Genomic DNA, 22,385 nt, shown 5'->3' with positions numbered 1-22,385 from the left:
GAGAAGGTCTGGAAGAGATAAGAGGGCTCCAAATAGTCTCTGGGAAAAGTTTAGGGTCAACTCAAAGACCTGGGACCCCTGGACCTAGAAGTAATAGTCAGAGAAGTTCACACCAAAGGGTAGTTTGTCCAGTGATAGACACCCTAATTCTACTTCCTCAGAGGAAGCTAAAGCTCTGCCAGGAGAGGGACAGTGATTAGGGGAGTGAGGCTGGCAAAGCGATATCCAAGGGTATTTTGGGGGGCATCCAAGGGTTACACTGGAAGGAATTAGGGGCTGTTCAGCCCATCTCTCACTTATGTTAAAGACTCAAAGAGGCTAAGACTTGTGGGAGTCCACACAGCTGGATAGGTGCTAGCCAGCTGAGACCTGGGGAAGTCAAGTCCATCCTCTGAGAATGTATTCATTCATTTGCAAAATGAAGATTAAAGGATTTTGCAAATGGGAAAGGCTCCAAGAGGCAGAGGAAGGAAAGAAGAAGGAGAAGGGAAAAGGGATGTAAAAAGATGTGTCTTGTACGTGTACCAACTCGCCACAGTGAATGTCATCGCTGTGTATGGCAAACACGGGCTAATTTTTTTAAAAATTTCAAATCCAAACCTCTGTTGTGAGGTGCCTGTAAAAATGCAAGGAACAGGAAAACTTTTGAAAATATAAATAAGAGAGATGTAATCACAATTCCATTGCCCTTCTTGAAGGATTCTGAAGAACTTAATAATGTTTATTCATGAACTTAGCTATCTTCTGCTGGTCTACACTTGGTCACATCTATTCCAGGATCCCTATGGAAGTTACAGTTAAAATACATGTGTGTACATACAGATACAATATAATATATGCTTGAATATAAAATATGGAATGCACATGCATACCACAATTTTAAATAATGTTCAAATCCTTGGGAGAACATTCACAACTCTACCAGACCCTATGTGATTAGGATCTTTGCCAAGTTCTCTGAACTTTACTCTTGACATTCCTTTCCTCTCCACCACAGTTGTTCTGAATGCCTTCCACTCCTCTCTGCCAGGACCCTCTCCACCTGACTCTATGCTTCTCCCTGCCCAGCACCTCCTCAGCCTTCTGTACTCACAGCTAACGTCATTCTCCAGAGCAGCCTTTTCTGGCCTCTCCTTGTATCTCATGGCAACCACTACTTCTCTGTATGGAACCTTCACCACACCTCTAATTCCTTGTGGCAGCACACTATAGTGACTACAAAGCAGTGGACAGTGTTGTACAGAGCAAGTTAGTCACCATGGGTGTGTGAACAAGCTGTGCACTCACAGACATGGAAGCCTGGCTTCCCTACTTACTAGTCTGCCATTGTGGACAGGTGCCTCAGTTGTCTCATCAAGTAAATGGGATCACTGTGATAATGTGACCTCATAGCATCCTTAAAAGAATTGCATGACCTACAGTGTGCAGAAATTCTAAGTATTAGGCCTCGTTGACTATCTCCAGCACAATGCTCTCCATGGCCATTCCACCAAATATACTCGCTACCAGCAACAAGTGGCTGCTTAAATTTGATTTGTAATTCATTAGAATTTAAAAGGCAGACCCTCAGTAGAACTCACCCCATATCAAGTGCTCAGTAGTCACACAGGGCAAGTGGATTTGCAAATGAATGAATACATTCTCAGAGGATGGAGTTGACTTCCCCAGGTCCCAGCTGGCTAGCAGCGGAGCTGAGACTACACATTGCCATAGTGTCGGCAGAGGTGCCGTTCTGGCAAAATGAGCTCCCAGGCACCTTTCCTCTGGCCAGGGACCTGCTTGGTCCTCACTGTCCTGAAGAGAGTTCAAAAGTGGCCTTACCTTTCGGATGCCATCGTGTTTCATTTCGATCACATGGAGGGTGTAGTTGGTCCGGCGCCCTTTCTCATTAAACTGCACGTTTCCTGTCAAACCTTCAAATCGCACCTGGAAAACAAAGCCAAATGGTGACCGATGAACTCACAAGCTAAACTTCATGTTTGTTTGTTTGCTTTTCCTGCTGAAGTGAAAATCTTGAACTCAAGAAAGTCATATGGTATGAAGGCTTGTAAGAGCCTGATTGCTATAACTTCCTACCCCTTAGCCATGGCAGGTACCTATATAAACCACAGATATCCTTTCTGTCAAGTTGGAATTCATCCTGAATATCACTTCACCCATTACTTTAGGTAGACAGAAGCAGTGGGTCAGAGGGAATACTATGTGAAATCTTTTTGCCACCCCTAAACAAGTACCACCACCACAGTCCCACCCTTCTCAGATACACATCTGAAGAGGAAGAAACTGAAGGCCTACAAAGGGAAGAGATTGATATGTTAATGCTGATAAGTCCTAAGACCTAGACCAGGCTTCAGCTTTATGTTACCTTGCCTGATGCTAATTCCATTGTGAGACTCATTGGATGGTTACACAGGGCAAGCAGCACACCTGGAAATATAAAGAAGCTGGACTTGATTCCAACCTCTCCATGAACAGTCTGGTGATGTTGGGTGATTCCTTTTTTTAAGCCTTCACTTTCTGAAATTCCTACCCTGCTTACCTTAAATGACACAGCTAAAGTGAAAATGCTGCAAAGACTGCAAAGCGCTTGAAGAGTGCTGCTTCTGCTTACACTAGAGAGCCTCACAGAGGTCTCAGTCATTTAACATAAAATTTGTATTAAAAGCCCAAGCTGTGCTTCATGGGATTTCTTCTCCTTGCATAAGTCACATTAAACTTTCACAGAGTCATCTCTTCCAAGTTTGTGTAAAAGTCAAGTGGTCAACATGGGGATTCAAGACCTTTAGGATTGAGCCTAATGCTTTGCAGGTGACCAAGAAATCTCATCCAAGTCCACCCCCACATTGAGGAGGAGTCTGGCTGTCTATCATCAGCTGAGGTACAAGAATTCACTTTCTAAATGGTGACCCACCGTGTATCCTCAGATCTCTCTCACCTAAGGCCAGTGAAATGTATCTTTTTTTTTTTTTTTCCGGTACCGGGAATTGAACTCTCGACCTTGTGCTTGCCAGGCAGGTGCTGTGCCACTGTGCTAAATCCCCAGCCCCCAGTGAAATGAATCTCTGTCTGTTACCAGTACACTTTCTGCCCTATGATACAACATTGTTTATCTTTTCTCCCTTCAAATAGCTTAAAAGGAAGTCTTGCAGAGTTTTATCTTTTTTTGACAGTGGTCAATTTCTCTGCCTTTAGAAGGTATAAGAATAGCTGGTGTGTGTGTGTGTATGCGTGTGTGTGTGTGTGTGTGTGAGACAGTGAAGGAGAGACTATATTTGTATGCATGAGTATGTGTGTGTATGTGCATGTGTGAGTGCATGCATGAGTGCGCGTATACTCCACTTCTGAGGCTGATCCACTAATCAACCTCTGGTTTGAAATCTCAGTGGGGAAGTCATGACAGGCCCAGAGCACTGGGCAAAGTTTACAACAATCCCTTCACTTTCTCAGCTAAAATCTGGAGAATGCTCCTGCTCTTAAAGAGACTAGGCTGTGCTTACTTTTCAAAAAGAAAGCAAAGCACAGATCCTGCAACAAAGCACAAAAAGAAGGAGAAATTCCATCCATCAGCAGCTTTCCCTTCTTTTCTCTTTGGTCATCTCACACCCAGATTCCGCTTTCCCACTGGTTCAGGCTCACGATTGAGTTGTTACACTGGTAGGTACTGGTGTAATTAGCTCACTTAGACAAACAGAGGAGGGTAGATGTGTAGATGACTGAATGGTAGACTGATTTGCCAAACATGTCATTAGCCTCTAAGGCAAATCTACACTTTGCGTTCAGTCTCAGATATTACAGTGGTCATCAACATGGCACATTAGTATGGAAAATTGCACGAGCTCTTTCTGACTCATTTTCCTCATTTATTTAATGGGAGCAGTTAGAGTTAATTATGCTATAAGGTTGTTTTAAAGATTCAATGAGATATTTTATGATCAATGCTTGGCCCATGGTACTTGACAAATGCTGTTGTTGTTATTAACAGTGATACTAACACCACCACCGTTTCCCAAGTATTTCGTATTCATGAAGCACTTTCACACATGCTTCATTTATATTCATAGGAATCCTGTGAGATTTGTTGTTTAGAGATTATGATCTTCACTTACACAAGAACTGGGAACCCAAAACCCTAGGAAGTGAAGTGATCTGCTCAAGATTTATGATGAAGCAATGGAAGACCCAGGGCTATGACTGAGAGTTCTCATCACTTCAAGTATCGAGTGGTCCCTCAAGCATGGGCCAGCACCACTGTGCTAGGCTCTAGGTGGGTCACACATAAATGTGCCACACAGTGTGTGCTACCTGCCCCCTGATACCACCCACGACACCTGCTGGCTATTTCCAGGTGTATTCTGTTCATTCCTAACCAGGTAACATGGGCTCTCAACTGAGCCTGTTTTCTCATCTCAAGAAATTGAAGTTCCTAATCTTTTCTGGAATATAAGTGTGCATGAATATATATTATTTAGATAATGATGATTGCTACAACTGTACTGTGTCTCATGGGTAAGAGGAATGTGAAAGAAAAGAATCTGATTAAGGCCATATGTCCAATAAATTGTTGAACAGCAGAGAACAGGGGACTCTTGAAAGAAAAACCAGGATTTTGTCACTGTCACTTTTACATATTGCCCTCAGTTTGCAGAAAGTTCTAGTGAGCACAGGTCCCCATGCATTGTCACAGTGCTTTCACAAGCAGCTCTGGCCTAAAGCAAGGGCAGAGACCATTTTGCAATTTTATAGATAACCTCACTAAGACTTTGGGATGACTACACTTGCTCCATGATTCTTAGTACGTTATTGGAAGCCTAGGGTAGTGGAAGATTTCTCCCATCTATTTGGGCAGTCTAAGACTCACGCACATGGAGGTAAACCATGGTGTAGGAGAATGGGAAAGTAGACATCCCAGAGCCACTACTCCAGGACAGCAGAGCAGGGAAAGGCCAAGGGAATGGCTCATCCCCAAACCATTCATCTTGGAAAGTGAGAACTCAGAGTTAGAGGAGGAAGATTCTAGAAGACGTCAGCTCTGTGCAAACGTGAACCCGCTATCCCCATCCATCAGGTCTGGGCTCTGCACACTCCTCCTGCCTCAGAGTGAGTGAGGTCAGATGGATGGGTGGAGCCCAGGCATTTCTCCTTGGGTCTTACTCCTGAAGCTACTGGCACCATCCTGGTGCCCACCAGCTTCCTCCCCGATAGATGCAGAATTAACCTTGGATTTCCTGTAAACGCTGTTGAGTGCCAGCTCAGAGTCTGCCGCTGGTGGGATGCTGAAGAATACATTTTCTTTACTGCCTGGTGGCAGGATAGTGCTGGCTAATGTCTTTCTGACTTGAGCCATTTAAAAACATTATTCAGTGGCACTTGTTAAAGCACAGTAAGGAAGACTTTACTCTGGGGAATCGAGATACAGGATCACTGCGATGAGACCCACACTGTGATGAGATTCAGTGTGGGAGAGAAATTGGGCTCAGCTCCAAATACAGCATGGGCAAGGGGGGATTTATAGCCAAGACACAGGGTCAGGGTCAATGGATGGAAAACTACCAAGAGGAAATATCAGGAGTAAGGGGTTCCGGCTAACCCAGTAGAATAGGATTCTTGCTGACGACAAACCCCGGGTGGTCAGAAATTGCCTGAGGGATGATGGAGGTTGAGGAGGCCAGCTGTGGAGAGAAGGGTTCCCGCTGCACTGACTTAGCAGGGTCCAGTGCTGTAGCTAGAATTACTTGGAAGTGAATGGAAGAGATTCCGGAGCATCACTAAATCCTCACCGAGCATCAGTTGTCCACAGTAACTCCTTTTCCCCCACCCTGTTTGGATCCAGAATCAAGGAAAAGCAGCCCTGGAAGAGACAGCTGAGCCACTCGGGACCCAGGGCTTCTACCACCTCTCTGTGGCTGTCTTTTTAAAAACATTTAAAAATTCATAATATAATCCAACCAATCTTATAAATGAATTTTTGTGTGCAATTTGGTTTTTGTTCCCAGCATTTTACTAAAGGCACTGTCAAAGGTAACCAAATCTCTTTTTAGGCTGAAGGCATCTGACGCTGTCGTCCTCCTCTTTTTTCTGAGGGGTCACTTCCACTAAGTCTTCTCCTCTCTTCAAGTGAAGGGAAACACATATGTTTTACCCAGAACCTCCACTAACCAGGTTGGTTCCTCGTTCCTTCCTCTACAGCTTAGGTGACCCCCCCATCTCAGCTTGCTTTCCTTTCACCCATGAAGCCCCAGAAAAACCTAGGTTTCCACCTTGGTTCCTCTTTTCCCTCCACATGTTCTCCTCAGTAACTTCCCCTGCTTTGGCAAAATCTCAGATGCACTGACAGAACCTTCAAGTTCCATGACCACGTGGTTGAGGTCGATCCTGCCTTTTGGCCAGATGGCGACATGCGAGGCCTATATGCCAGGACCCTGCTGGATTATATCCTAGTGATGCTGGACAGAATCAGTCTCAAAATCCCCCTGAGCTTCTACTTCCTCCTATTCTCTAGGGAGAATAATCCTAGTTCTAACTGTCTCACATATATCTCATTTGAATTCAAAGAGACATCTACAGTGTGTATTTAAAAATTTGGGGCCTTGTGACAAATCAGTGGGAAAGGCAGTACGAAGAAGGTTGTGTTCATGTAGCAAATGCAGCAATTGAGACCCAGAAAGTTGAGTAATTAGTCCAAGACACCTCCCTACATGCACACTTCCCAATAGCGTGCTCTGAGTGGAGCTACTGTTACAGCCTAGCTCTTCTCTGCCTGACTTCCTAAAAGGCCAGGTGTGATACCCACAGGTCCTTGCTTGCAACTTTCCCTGCTGTGCTGCTGGGTAAGATTAATATTCCTACCTAGAACCTCAAAAACCAGATTTGTTCCTTGTTCAAATTCGCCTTCCTTTAAAGCTGAGGTGACCATTTATCTCAGTTTGCTTTGGACAGTTCCAGCCTACAGCTCTTGTTCTGGAATAATCGATAATAGCACTTCCCTTCCCTTTGCAGTTCTGGGGATGACGCAGGGCCTCGTGCCTGCTAGGAAAGTACTCCACTGCCTAGCAAAACCCTTAGCTCCTCCTTTCACACTTGGGTGTCTGAGCTTACATGATAAATTATGGGATCATCCTGCAGAAAAGCCTAGTTTACCCACACAGGAAGCCTTGCTAATGTTCCTATTCAGTAATCTGCTCTGCCCTCCTGATCGTCCACAGCACCAGAAGCTCATCTTTGAGATTCAGGTCTTAATCCATACCTTGCTAGCAGTCCTTTCTCAGAAACTTGCCTGGCTTTTCAAGCTGGCTCTTCAGTCCTGAAAGGCAGGCACTGTGTCCGACACTCCCCTTAATGCCACACCATCCCAGACCCTCTCCAGCAAATTGCTGGACATACCTTCGTTTTGATATGCTTGGTTATGGGCTGACACTTTGCAAAAATGTAAACGACAGAGAATGATCAATATTTAGGGCAGGTATTTTAAACTTGAGATTTTGAGCTCAGCTTCTAGGAATATCTGTGTTCCCTTCACTCTTGGTCATGAGGAAATATATGTAGGTACATATATGCATTTTCCTGGGGAAAAAACTCCAAAGGTTTTCTTTTTTAGAATCATATCCTTAAAGGCCTATGCTAAGAGCTTGACTTTGGAAGGTGAGTCTTTTTCGCCAACCAGAAACAGATGTACCAACCCCATAACACTGCCTCCTTTCTGGGGCACCAAGGGCTTCCAGGATGTGGATTCATTAATATTCTGAACAGCTCCCTGGGAGGCATGCAGGGGGCAAGCAGGCGGGCTGATTATCTTCATTCTGCTGCTAGGGAAATTACAGCAGCGTGTGTGGGTGTGGGGCGTGGGAGCACAGATATTGCCTGAGGCTATGTGCTGCTGGGGGGCTGGGTCACAGTTCTTGTGTCTCTTCTGCTGGGCTGGGCCTTTGAGGTTTTTGCGCAGTACAGAAGAACAGGTCGACTAAATGTGGGTTGGAGTCCGGGTTCATCACCAGCCAACTAGCTGCATAGTTAGGGGAAGATTTTTAACCTCTCTGAAGCTCTGTTCCTCCATTTATAAAGCACAGTTAATAAAAGCCAGCTTATGTACTGTGCTGAATCAAGGATGCAGTGAGATAATATGTGTGGATGTTCAGGGCTTTGTACATAGTAAGCCCTTAACACATCATAGTTGTTATGACCATTCATTTTTAGACCTAGACTCTGCAGTGTGTTCGCCTCCAGGTAAGCAGTGCTGGACCTGCAATTCTAACTCACTGACTCTGTACAAGCTACCTACCCACTCTATCTGACCTGAGGGCCAGTGGACGCAGGGCAGTGCAGGGACCTCAGCTTCCAGGGCCTGTGCTCCAGGAACTAGATGGCAGGATTTACTTAGCTGGGGAGGGCACACTTTCTTCCTGCAGTGTGGCTGTTTCAGGAGATGGGTCTAGAAGGCAAAATGGTCAGACAGTGGCCATGGCCATGGTGCGGAACGGCCGTGGGGTGGGCAGCAGGAGGAGCCGTGATGAGGGGTCTAGTTCAGGCTCTGCTGTTTGGCTGCTGTGTGACCCTGGAAGAGCCACTGGCCACTGTGGGTCAGCTGTCTCCTTGATAAAGCGAGGGAAGTGGAGAGTAATCTCTAAGGTCTCATTCAGCAATAAACTCTTTTATTCGAGATACTTAAGGAAGATTTGATAAGAGGTCAGTCTTAGGGTAGGAACTTTCTAGTTGGTTTGTTTTTTCCCTATAGTGGCTCAGACTCTTTAGGATAGGCCTTGGCTTCTCTTACCAGCCTCAGTGCTTGGCCCCACGCCACAACGTGTAGCCTGCTCCCAGGCACCCGCTGATGAAAAGCACGCACATACTTTTCAGTTCCAAGACACCATACAAAAGGTCATTATTCTTTTGACATGGAAAATTGCTTCATTTCCAGTCCTACTAATGGCAGGAATAGAATGAGCAGACATTACAACCAGTAGGACATGAGTTAGACCAGGAGATAAAGAAACACAGAGTTTTGTTATAGCATTAAGTTGCCCGGGCTGAGCTGAAATTTGCCATCCTTCTGCCTCAGCCTCCCAGACTTCTGGTATTATAAAAATGCACCACAACGCCTGGCAAATTTGACTCTGACTCTCAGAGCCAACTGAGACTTGGGAGCTGTCTTTCCAAATGCGGCATTTCCATGGATAAAGAACGGGAGGTCCCTGGGAGAGCTGATCCGCTATTTTAAGTTTGCGCACAGAGAGCTGTAGCCAGCTTTCCTGCCTTCTGCTTCAGAGTCCTTCCTGTCACTCTGCATTGCCTCCCCGGCTTCATCTTTGTTGTGATGGCATCAGAATACCCTTTTGGGGACCTCATTAAGGTGGGTGAGGCCAGGGAGTTGCAAGGGGCACGGAGCCAAGGGGCGTGGAGCCCTAGAACCTTCTGAAATCAAGCTTACATTGCAAACAGAATCTGTCTCGACTGTGGCGTCTGGAAGAGCATTTTAAATAAGCTGGGGGCAGATGCAGCCCCTGGGCCATCATTTATTTGGGAATCTGCCTGGGATCTGCTGTCACTACCATTTGGGGACCTCCCTGCCTGGAGGCAGAGGAGGGTAGAGATGGCAGCTGGTGGTCTTCCTTGGCATGTGCCCTTCCAGCTCCTGGGGCTTCTGATGAGCCTCGATCCAGAGGACAGCACTCTTCATTGTCCTCCACACCGAGGCACTCAACAGCCCCGAGGAACAGCTGGTGGCTCTCCTTTCTCCTCTCCTTTTGAGGTTTGTGAAAACCCAGAGCTGCACACATGTGTTTGGGAAACAAACGGGAATTGCTGTACATTTTGCTCTGTGTTTCTCCCTCATTCAGAAGCACTTCTTCCGCCCTGGGAGCACAATTCACCTTCTGTTGAATGGAGTAGAGTTGGCAACTGGACCGGTTGGGGCGGGTGGGTACTGAGCAACATTTCCACCAAAATATCTTGCTGCTGTTGATTTCCTGCTCTACCTGATGATTTGTCACTTGCGGTTAGCTCTCCCCAGCATCTGGAAATACAGCTCCTCCATCAGGAGGCCTCACAAGCACGATACGGGGCTGTGCCTGGCAGACGGAGACTCAGCCTGGGCTCAGGGAACTTCTAGAGGCTTCTAGTGGCTCCACGAGTGGTAGAGCCAAGAGTGAGTCCCCGGAATTTTCTAAACCTGGAACGTTAAATAGACGCCCACAGGTACCACTGTCTCATCCTGCTCCTGCAGCAGACATCACTAATTGAATATTTATGCTCTTCCCTGTGGTATCTGCTTTCAGCCTCAGAATCCTTTGCATAGCCAATCGATTGGAGTGGGCGTAACCATTCCTATTCTTATTCGTTAACTGTTCCCGAGCGCAAACAGAATTGATGGGTACAATGCCACGTAGCGAGACAGTAGGAGCAGAAGTCCTGAGAAACATTTCCAGGGCCCCTCACACAGCAGGCCCTCCTGAAATGTGCATGGAGAACAAAGGTAATGAAAACAAAGTCCAGGAGACTGCTCATGTGCGTTGGTGTCACCCCTGCGTATTTCAAATTCCACTTCTAAATACAGAAATCATTGGCTTTCTAGTTCAGCATAATCCCCAAGCAGAAAATACAGCTTTTACACTACAAGAAATGACTGTTCTACATTCTACATTTGTGTAATTTTTGACAGGAGGTTCCGTCTATGCCAAGAGCTGCAAACACAGTGCAGTGGTTGTTCCAAACTTCAGGCGCGTTCTCCTTTTTCTTTTTAATAGCTGCTTAAATTCGATGCTGAATTTCCTAGTAGGCTCCCATGGAATGGGCAAACCGCCAGCCTTACCTGCTGTAGGGCTCTCTGGATGTCGATCCCCTGACCCCAAGGCACAGCTGGGTTTGCCAGACAGTCCCCAGCATTCCCCCGGCGAGAGATATCAATCCTCTGCCTCCGCAGGCTCTGGAAAGCCTCTGCCATCACCTTCACCCCATCATAGGTGAGTGCAGAGGTGTACTGGTGGAAGGAAGGAGACAGGTGTCAGAGGGGGCTGACGGGAAGCAACGGTGGGGAGCTATACATGGGAATGTGCTTCCTGGCGAGGAGAATGTGTGCAGTAGACCAGGTGGAAGGAACAGGTGGGGAGATGGTGAACCAGAGCAGAAACACCTGCCTCTTCCCATGGGATGCTCACTACACTGTCAGTGCCGCTCTGCAGGGCGAGCTCAGCATGCTTAGCTGGGACATTCAAAAAGAAGACAGAACCTAGGCCTGTGTGTGCAGTGTGGTGATTTTTAAACAATGTGGTTTACTCCGGAAAAGTGCATAGACTAAATACAGCACACCTGCAGACCAAACACATGGAAAATCAGTTGGTTTTCTCTGCATTATAGTCACCAATTGGGAGCCAGGAAGAACTGTTATTCTACCATTTCTTGTAACAGTGGAAGAAAAAACACATTCTGAGAGGAGTGAGCTCTTAATCATTTCTGCACGCAGGACTCCCAGGTGGTGAGTTTCTGTCCTGTAACCTTCCTGGAGTGTATGAATGATAGCTCTCGGGTTTTCTTCCCTTTTGACCAAGATGGAGTTAAAATATGTAGATGAGACACAAACAGGTTAACAGCCCAGGAAAATAATTTCTGTGTTCGGAGCCCTTATCTATCCTCCTCACTCAATTGCTCCTAATCCTCCTCTGTTATCTGGCACATTGTAAGCACACAACAGAGAGTTGCAGAATGAATTGCAAGTATTTCTAAAATACTTAACATTGTTTTCCCCCTCATTTTCAAGACAATTCTGCTACCTTTAGAAATTGAGTGGTATATTCATATATTAATTAAATAATTCCTATATCTGGCTCACTCATTGATTTAAAGCACACTTGTGAATATTGTTTGTTCAAGCTCATAATGAAAAAAGTCTTAATTTCTCTCCCCACTTCTTTCTTGCAGCATTGAAGATTGAACCTAGGTTTTTGACCTGGTGGCAGATGCTTTACTACTGAGCTACTTCCTCATCTTTTAAAGGAATTTTAATTTTGAGACAGAGTCGTGCTAAATTAGCTGTGATTACAGGCGTGTGCCACTACACCTGGCTTAGTCTTCATTCTTGAAGAATGAGGTCAGTTTGATCAATAGTGGGTGAGAAGCATGTCAGTTTCATGGCCTGCAATTTACAAAAACAAATCGACTGAACAGCAAGAAAAAGTCGGTCAGGGATTCACTCTTTGCCCCAGATAACTTGGCCTCAGAATCCTTCTCAACCAAGCATTCTGCATAGCCACTGCCAAACTATTTGATATGACATGGGAAGAAAAATTACTTGCTCACTTTATTCTAAACCATTCCCAGAGAGCACACAAAATAGATTTGGTTGCAGGATTTAGAGATGCATTTCTGGGAAGTAGACACTGTGCATGATAATTGATAGCAGACTCTGAAGTAGGGATAATCCTTAATTAGGTTTCCCTGATATTTATTCGGACACACCATTGTCCAGCATGGGGCCACTTCATTGTGTGAAAGAAACAAGTTTCCTCTGGATCTGTGGAACATGGTAACCCTGCCTAGACTAGAGACAGAAGTTTTTGGCTTCCTTTGCAGTCAGTTGAGGGTGATTTCCATATGAGTGGAAGACCTGTATGTGAATTTTACAAATAATTCTTAAAGACAGCACTTGTCTATTCCATTTTCCTTTTGATCTTCCTGCTGGGTAGAGTGCTGAGATGATGGCTGGAATTTAAGCAGCCATCTTGAACCATAAGACAGCAGCTATATGCTGAGGACAGCAGAACAAGACAGAAGAATCTTGGGCATTTGGTGATCGTGGTGTAATGATATAAACCTTGGGTCTCTTCCAGTCCACCCTGGTGTGGTCCCTGGCATCGCTCGTCTTCCACTGCTGCATGATCTTGGCTGGGACGGTGTCTGTGTAGTTCACCAGCTGGAAACCAGTCACGTTTGCTCCACTCTCCTTGAATTTATTTAAGTCAATGTCCATGAAGCCCTGCAGAAGGAGGGAATGGGAGAAATCAGGACACATTCACTAAATAAATCCACACACCCAGGTTGCAGAATCGCAGGGTTTTCCGTCCTGCTTCCCGAGATGGATCTGGGTCATCCCTCGGTTTGTTCACTGAGTTAGCACAGTGGTTGTAAGTGGCTGCCCTTCAGCCAGCATGGTGGGGTGGAAGTCCTGGCTCCCAAGTGTCTGTTATCCTCTCTTATCCTCAAGTTACTTGATGGTCTCTTTGCCTATGGAGGGAAAGGAAGCAGGGGTGAAGGTACAAGAAGATGGTATGTGTCAAGGTTGGCAGAGACTGAGGGAGCAGTAACTGGTGTTACCACTGAGTGATCAGTAAGCGGCTGGGTTATGATGACACGGATAGGTGAAACAAAATACAAACAGCTGCCTCACTCACCTCCTCCAACCTGTACCCTGTAAAGAGAAGAGAGTTCTGAAGCCAATCACAAGCAAGTTCTTGCAAGTTCACCAAGGTCACTGGCAAGTTTGTGGCAGGGGCTGGATTCTGATCTGGGTTTTCATCCCCCCCTGAGCTCTTTCATGCACAGTGGACCGGATCCGCTCCACCCTGATGAGGCCTGATCAATTCTAACATCCACAAAGGCTTCTTTATTGAGAATGGAATTTCCACCCAATTTAGGAAGATTCGCTAAAACTCCGGAAGACTTCTACTTAAAAGGAAACCTTACATGCATATAATATATTCAATAATGTACATTACTTTCATATCTATGACCTCATTTCACTTTATCCCTTTATAAAGCACAAATTATATGCCGATTTGCCAGATAAAGAAGCTGAGACAGAGTAGGAGAATAGTTGCAGTCATTCAGTGAGTTAGCAGCAGAGATGGGGTCAGAACGAAGCTGTTCAGTTATGCAATTTACCTTCAACCACTGTCTCTCGTGGTGAATGAAACAGAATTTTCTCTCATGTCATTGCTCTCTAGTGGGAAAGATAGACAACAAACAAGCAAATATATAGCACAGTATAGTTCCATCACACCTACGGTATGGTAGAAATGCATCTGTGAAGAGAGATATAATGGGGTGAGTGGAAAGGAAGGGGACCTACCAGGCTGTGGAAGGAAAATGCAAGATAAGACTGACTGAGGGGAGTTGTTGGCTCAAGGTCTCAGCTTGTGAGTGGGCTGTGGGGGTTTCTAGGGCCCTGCATTCTGAGCAAAGGCTGAGAGGTGGAGGGTTGCTTGCCGTGTTTCAGAAACAGTGAGGAGCTGGCGTGATGGTAGTATGATGTACGAGGAGGACAGGGTGGGAAATGAGATTGGATGGCAACCCCAGGTAGGACCTCATACAACCTTGTGTTTACTTGGGTTTCTTTTTATGCATAATGTGGGGCTCCCTGCCTGGATTTGATCAGGGATCATAAAGCAGGTGCCAGTTCAAGTCAATGGCTTGGGTCCATTGCCAAATCTCAGTCAGAGAGAGGGAAGAGGGAATGGAGGAAGCATTGTGGTGGATGAGGGAGCCCTCAGCGGGCTTCTAAGAGGCCCGAGTGCTGGTCTGAGCTCTGTCTTGGGATCTGGTGGCACATAGCCATCTGTCCACATCTTTTAATTTCTTTTGAGGCCATCGAGTTTCCTTAACCAAAAGAATGAGCTTTATAATTGAAAGACATCCATCCTTCTGTGCCTCCAAGATTCTGTGATTCTTCAGTGTTCTGTTTTATAAACAAACCCATCCCAGTCCTACTGGGCCATTCTCTTCTTTCCCTGGGAAGGTTATTTCCATGGCTGGCTCCTTTCCATCTCTTGGATCTCAGCTAGAACACCGTTTCTTCAGAGATGTCCTTCCTAATCCCTGTTTAAGAGCCAGTTCTTGCCCTGTAGTGGACACTGTCATCACCCCATTCATCTCCACTCCCTTTACCCACCACAGTTCTATGTTTTATTCTAACTGCGACCATTTATTCCTCCACCCACAGGCGGGGTAGGCGGGGTAACCAGGACGTGCTGAGGAGCTAATACGTCCAGAAGCAGCTTTCAATCAAAGACAGCAGGGGAGATAGTAGTATGTGTCCCAGAATCCTCCCCCCTGGGTGCAGAAGCCCGCTGCATGGTCTACACTGACAGCCCCTGGCGGGCTGAGCTCCCTCAGCAGCCTGCAGTGCTTAGTACTTGATGATGCGCCTTTGTAGTCTGCTCTCCCTTCCCTGCTTCCCTGTTCCGCTTCCCTACTGGTAGTTTTTGGTTTGGCATCAAAGAAACCACTTGTACTCAGTCCTTGCCTTGGGATCTATTCAGAGAAACCCAGTGCAGTTACTGTCAACACCTCTCCAGGCAAGTCCTACTTCAGCTCCTGCTCGAGTTTCTGCAGACCACTGTTCACAGTTGAAAACATCTTGTCCTTTTGTCCTGTCTCCTCCCACTGGCATGGCAGATTCAGAGGGCAGGGACCTTTTCCATATGGTTCACTGATACTGCCTAGAACCCAGCACCTCAAACCACACTTGGCACACAGTAGGTGCCCAGTACTTATCTACTGAGTAAGTAGAAGCCAGGACTTTCCTCCAGCATGAATGCCAAGGAGCCAGGGAAATCTTACCAGCAGGCCGCAAATACTAGTAGGGAAGTAATTGGTTGAAAGGAGAAACTCAGGTTGGGAGTAACTTTTGAGATGAACTTGTCCTCTAGCCACAGTTTTCAGTTTTACGGAGGTGATTTACTTGCACAATAGTACGAGTAAGCTGTCAGTAAAGGGGAAGTCAGAATAGGGTTTCTCTACCCAGTATGCATTCCCAGGTGAAATGCCTTCTTAAGGGCAAAACCATTCATTTCACTACTGGTTAGAAGCCAGTAAACATTGGAGAGACTTTCCATACTCTTTAGAGACTTCCATACTCTTTAGAGACTTTAAAAAGAACATCTTGTTCACAAAATAACTATTGAGAGAATGAAATGGAAATTATCTCCTGTAGTCAGATTCCGTCACTTTCAAACTGTAACAAGTTCCTGGGCATTTGGTACTGACTGCTGCCCCCTCAAGCACAGTGCAGTCCAAAGGAAATGGCAGGGTTTGTTCAAACAGAAATGTGTGCCAGGCGAGCACCAGAAATGTGTGCCAGGCCAGCACCAGAATGTCTGATTACAAGATTAGTGGAGACAAACCCTGGCCACACATTAGTGGAGCCAAATGGATGGGACCCTCCAATCAGATTCCCCCAGTAACCTTGAGAAGCTCCTAACTGTGATGTTCGCTAAAATCATCAGAATCAGGAAATAACTTGGGGGTCAATATATATTCACCTAATAGCTGACATCTCCCCTCCTACATGAAATGTCAAGCCGGGAATGATAATATTAACCTTACAATAACCTTAATCACTAAGAAATGAGTGTCTTAGAGTTAGAAGGCTTGATTTCTCCATGATACAAGGAAAAGGACTCTGACAATACAGAAAAATATTCTTCGCTACGAAGAGGAATAAAGATATTAACTCTTTGCCTACCAGTTAACTAGAAAACCCATTTCACTCACTATAGTCCCCCGAGCATTTCATTAACAAGGTTTAATTAAATCATTTTCTAATTGTCTTTTGCCATTTTATTAAAAAAAACCTAGGGAAGTAACATGGGGTAATTAGTGCATTTTTCTTGATCTGCTTTATTTGTGCTATTAATGATATAATATTGTTAAAGGACACTAATGTGCTAATTACATTCTACTAAAGGTTTTCACTGTGAAGTTTGACTGTCATTACTCTGAGTGATTTTGCTTGTTTTGTAGCAAGCATCCAGATGGTGAGCCCCTTGCTTTGTACACTGCGATCTTCTAGTAAGAATGAGACTGATCTCCAAGGTGCTTGTTTTCCAAGTTATTCAACAGAAGAAGTCAGGTCTCCTAAAGCCACACTCCTTCCACTGTTCCCTGACACTGATTCTGCTTGTGACTCTGCAGGGTGAATGTTTTTCATCCAAAATGGTGCTTGGAAAAAGTGTGCTCTTGGGACCGTGAGGTCACTGTGTTCCTGTCTGTCACTTCTTCACCTCTGTCATTTCCTGTTGTCCTACAGGTGAATGATGAGTCTGTGCAATGGGAGGGGTGCCCTGCCTGCCATCTTTATTGGGGTGCACATGAATGGGCTGGAGCCCTGCAGACCCTGGATGGTAGTCCTTAGCTTGAAGGACACACAGAACCTCAAGGAACTTTTGTAAAATACTCATCCCTGAAGATCATCGTTCTGTAGCCCCACAGAGAAACTGGATACTGTATCTGTATTTTGGCAACACTGGTGAACCAAAGCTCAAGGTTCAATATGTTGTATGAAGGTAATCATTAAAACAGCTCCAAATGATAGCATACCTAACACACAGTAAAGAGAGGGTATAAGGAGTAGTATGAAATGATTCATCCTCTAATGAGAGTTGCAGATCAGGTTAAATTGATAAACAGGAAAAAGAGACAAGGACACATTATATAGAAGGATGGAGGAAACAGTAAGAATAACTAAAAACAGAAAAGATTTAAAATACTTATTTCTAACAAGTACTGATTTGACATCAAGCTTGAGTCATTTGTATGGAAATGGATGCATAATCTTAAGTGAAATATATCAGATATATAAGCTGAAATATCCATGGCTTCTCTTGTATGAGAAATCCAAAATATAAATAAAGAGCAAAATAAAAGTTAGATAATAGGAAATAGGGAGACAGATTTTTCTCAAAGGGGAAGGGGAGCAAGAGATGGAGGGAGAGCAGAGGGAGGGGAGGGACAGGAGATGCAAGAGGAATTAAGATGTGTTAGGTACATGCGCCAACTCCCCATGAGGAATGTAATCATTACACATTTCAAATATGTGCTAATAAAAAAGGAAGTATGATGCTAGAAAGAACAGGTGTTACACTTTTACACTCTTCTGTAATTTTTTTACCATGTGAATACATTACCTTGAGATACTATTAAACATAATAAAAGATCCTGTGAAGGGTGCCCCTCTTAACCTGTTATCTGCTGGCCTGGACTCAAAGGACACTGGTGCTGCTAACTTCTTGAGTAATGTGTAGCTTCAGACGTGTTGCTCATGAGAACAACCAAATAGTAATTGTGGCTACAATGCCACTTCGCCTGCATTACATAGGTTCATCCGAACTACCTTTTGTGGATTGTGAGGTTCCTGCTATTGAAAAGGAAAAATTAAACAATAAACTGAGAGTCACCACAGACTTATTTTAAAGCTTTCTTAAATGCTTGTCCTAAGTAGGCATTATGTTAAATGCTTTATACACATAGTCCTGTCTAACCCCCTATACAGTCCTGAGAATTGAAGTTACACAGTGGACACTTGGTGCTGATTTGCATAAGTGAATGAGTGAGTGTCTATCCCAGTTTTCTGTTGAGAAGGTCTGATTCAGAGACCTTTGGAGACCCCCCGGAAATCACACAGAAAGCAAAGATTCACGTGCTAGTCTAATGATAAAGTCTATCCTATTTACCACTTTGTGTGGCCTTACCAGTGGAGGAACACATGACTTTAGATTTAGGGTGGTGTGTCCACAATACCCAACTCAGTGAGGGACAAAGAACCTCACACCATGGCTGATACAATTAAGAGGCCGGAATAGATATCTCACCCTGATGGAGCTGGCTTCTAAACCCTGATTGCTTGAAGGATCATTCTTACTAGTTCTGTTTGACATCCACCTCTTTAGCTTGTTTAGATATTTCTCAAGTATCATCTTCCTGAAGCCAGTTAGCGCCTACCTCCTCTACATCTACACCAGGGATCAAACCTTTTCTGCTAATGGGAGTGGTGTAGTTAAGGTTCGCAGATATTATTGCTTCATAGCTATTCGGTTCTGTCATTGTTACATAACAGCATCCACAGACAATAGTAAATGAATGAGCATGATCCCTCTGCTCAAATGTATTGTCTGACAGTGATATAGCTTTTCTATAATTTTCGCATGTTACAAAATATCATTCTTTCAGTTTTTTTCTAGTGATTTAGAAATGTAGGAAACATTCTTCGCTCAGGAATCATTTGACCCAGAGGTCACAGTGTGCTGACTCCTCACCTATTCAGAAGCAAAGGGTTTGGAGAACTGGCCAAAGCCCTCATTGTATTGGTAGAGAAATTGAGGTCCAGAGTGGGGAATATTGGCCAACAGTCATATAGGGCTGATTAAAGGACTGGCTGGAATTAGACTCTGTTTTCTCTCTGTACCCAGTGTAGGAGGTAAAATAATGCTAAATAGCCACTTAAGTAGAATGGCTAGGAGTGAAAGTGCCTAATTAAATTAACTACTTAATATAGTTACCACATCTATCATTTCAGTTATAATTTTCAAAGGATTAGAATGGAAAAACATTTCAAATAATTACAGTGTCCTGAAGAGCTGCTTAACACTATAACTACATTGGACATGCTTTCATCTTGCTACGAATATCTGCAGAGTACTTTAAGGATCTAGGCCATCAGTATGACTATTAATTTTCATGTGGGCTTGGAAACCAAAGAACTGATTATGTGCTGTTATTGGTTATTTAGCCTCTTTGAGGGTCAGTGCTCTGGCTTTCAAAATGCAGGTACAAGAGCACATATGTCACAGAATTAGTGGAAGTTTTAAATGAATTGTTACGATTAAGAATCTAGGACTGTGTCTGGCACCCAGTAAGGATTTAGAAATGCCAGCTTTTATTCTTATTATCACATTCATCATCATCATTGTCATTGAGTTAGAAGGGGTGAGGCATTGCTAGAACTGCTTCAAAACCAGGGATTGAGTCAGACAAGCAGCCAAAGAGAACAGGAGAAAGGTGCATTGGAACACAGCTCTTGAGGAGGAAAAGCTTTGTCTTCAAAGCTGGCTTTTGCTTTTTTTCCAAGATGCTTTCACATCCAAGCTTTTCAACCCACCTGAGCAGATACCACACCCATCAGAAGGAATAAGGGCCATTGAGTGTTGCTAGGGAAAAAAGCTAAGGAAGACAGCTCACTGAACACGTCCTGGCACATAGGAGAGAGCACGCCCTCCACCCCATCCCCTGGAGATCTAGAAGAGGGAAGATGAGACCAAATGAAAGAACTTTTACTTTCTATTCTGAACAGCACAAGTTGAACTTGTCAAGGTCCCCCAGTTGTCAGAGAAAATCCTAGATGACAGTCCACAGAGTGAACAGTTGTATGAAATGCAGTTTGAAGTCTTGTTACATTAGAAATCCTTGAAAAATTAGGGATGATCAGCATGGAAAGTAATAAAAGACCAAAAGGGGAAGTGAATGATGAACTTGCATTTCAGAAGATGTTATGGCTCCTGTCTGGGTGTCCCTTGAGGCCACATGCAGTCATGGGGTAGGCTTCTAGAGTTTATGATTGATCCATACTCCAATGCTGAGCTATGGGTCCAATGCTGAGCTATGCCTGGGGTGAGCAGTTTCATATAATATAAAGGAGGGAAAGAGGCTTGCTGTTCCCACTGTTGCTCCTCCCTTTTGCTCTTGTTGCTTTTGCTGTTTTCCGCCATCATGAATGGTTGCCCTCTGCCATGTACCATTCTGCCTTGGAGCCAGCTGAGTATGGACTGAAACCTCCACAAATTGTGAGCTAAATAAACCTTTCTTTCCTTAATTCTGGGCATCAGGTATTTTGTCCCAGCAACTAGAGAACAGTAAATGAGACAGAATTTGGTACCAGAGACCTGGGGTCCTTGCTTTGACTATATCTGACCATGTGGTGCAACAGCCTTTGCACATGGCTTGTGGGAAGTGCTTGGAAAGGTTCGGAGATGTTGCTTGAAAAAGTAGAGCTGGAATGCCTTTGTTTGTTCTGTGTGGGAGATTCTGGTCAGAGCTCAGAAGACCAGAAGGCTGATAGAAATTCTTCCATTAAAGATTGGGTTTGGAAGGTTTCTGCTGGGGGGAAGGATGGCCCTGGGTGTTGGACTCCAGACGATGTATGTTATGGCTTGGCAGAAAGTTTATCTGCATTTTGCTCATATCCAGAGACTTTGCCTGAGACTGAGATTAAGGGTGGCCAACTGATTAATCTGGTAAATTTCAAGGCAATCAAATGTTGAGGTAGTGGCATGCCTATTGTTGGGGCTTTTAGCCAGACTTATGTTGAGAATCAAGAGCAAAGAGCCTAGAAGAATGATTTAAAATGTGAGTTTCACCAGAAAGGAAGCTCCAGTAAAGCTGTGGACTGCAAAGATAGAGCTGAGATCTCCATTGCTGAGAAGGAACAGAATATACAAGATTGCCTGAAGGCATCACAAGAAGCAGCAAGTCTCCACCCTTTGCAGCCTCAAAACTGCAAAGGTGAAAAACTTTGATTTGAGAAGAAAGCCACAGAGCGCCATGTTCCAGAATGGTGGTGGCTATACTATGTGCCAGAATGGTGGTGGCAGAGAGAATTTGTTCCTCAGAATCAGGTTCAGAGTGCTCAGTGATCCAGGCACTTGACCCCTACCTATGGCCAAGAGAGAGGAAAACCTGGCTACTGCTCTGGCTGGCAGCAGACTTTGGCATCATCCACGTGGCACTGGTTTTAGGTGCATGCAGAATGCAAGAGTTCTGAGGTTAGAAGGGCTTCCATTTACATTTCAGAATACCTGGGAGGCCAGGCAGTGTGTCCCTGAAAGGGCAGTGTTTTAGGCTGTGAGCATGAAGCTAAAAGTGCAGTGGAGACTGCAGAAGTTTATAAAATCCAAGAATGTGGATTACTTAAGGAAAGCTGCAATGAGACCAAAACAGGCCTAAAAGAGAAGCCATCAGAGCTGTAACCACCAGAAGTGCCATAGGGGTGAAGTCACGCAAGCCCTTTGGAGCCCACAGTGTGCCACAGATTGCTTCAGATGTTCCACGCAGAACTACAAGACTTAATGTTAGCCCTGCTGGATGTTGGACTTGCTTTGGTCTCAATGCTTTGTATCCCCCTGTTTGTACCTTTTGGAATGGTAAAGTTTATCTGTGCCATTGAATGTTGGGAGTGTTTAACTTTTCATTTGTACAGGGGCTCACAGCTAAGAGTTTGCCTTATATCTTGGAGGAGACTTGGATTTGGAATTTTCAACAATGCTGAAACTGTTAGGACTTTGGCAACTCTTAGAGACGGACTAAAATGCCTTTTGCACAAAGGGATGTACTGAGTCTTTGGGGAGCCAGGGGTGGAATGTTATGGTTTGTGTCTAGATGTCCCCACAAGTCTCATACAGTCATGGGACGGGCTTCTAGAGTTTATGATTGATTCATGGTCCAATGCTGGGATTATACCTGTGAGTGCTACACCCGCCCTGGGGCAGGTAGTTTGCATACAATGTGAGGGAGGGAAAGAGGCTTGCTGTCTACCTAGCCTCCTTTTTTGCTCTTGTTGCTTTTTCTGTCTTCTGTGCCATGAAATGTTGTCCTCTCCATGTGTCATACTGCCTTGGAGCCAGCTGATTATG

The 22,385-nt window shown here is 44.8% G+C and overlaps 1 protein-coding gene across 4 annotated transcripts in view; it reads right to left on the bottom strand.

Moving 5' to 3' along the window:
• The window catches only part of Gria1 (glutamate receptor, ionotropic, AMPA 1), a 314,019-nt gene that overhangs the window by 112,963 nt on the left and 178,671 nt on the right, over window positions 1-22,385 (bottom strand). For all 4 annotated transcript variants that reach the window (XM_005376183.2, XM_005376180.2, XM_005376179.2 and 1 more), the window contains 3 exons: window positions 12,800-12,961; window positions 10,802-10,969; window positions 1,822-1,926 (listed from right to left, as the gene is read on the bottom strand). In XM_005376183.2, the coding sequence (XP_005376240.1) occupies window positions 1,822-1,926; window positions 10,802-10,969; window positions 12,800-12,961 (435 nt within the window). The remainder of the gene's footprint in view (window positions 1-1,821; window positions 1,927-10,801; window positions 10,970-12,799; window positions 12,962-22,385) is intronic.

This window comes from Chinchilla lanigera, unplaced genomic scaffold, assembly GCF_000276665.1.
Source record: "Chinchilla lanigera isolate Chin_1 unplaced genomic scaffold, ChiLan1.0 scaffold00007, whole genome shotgun sequence".
NCBI classification, from domain to species: Eukaryota; Metazoa; Chordata; class Mammalia; order Rodentia; family Chinchillidae; genus Chinchilla; species Chinchilla lanigera.
The sequence above is the reverse complement of the archived record's forward strand: the minus strand, read 5'-3'. Positions and strand labels throughout refer to the sequence as shown.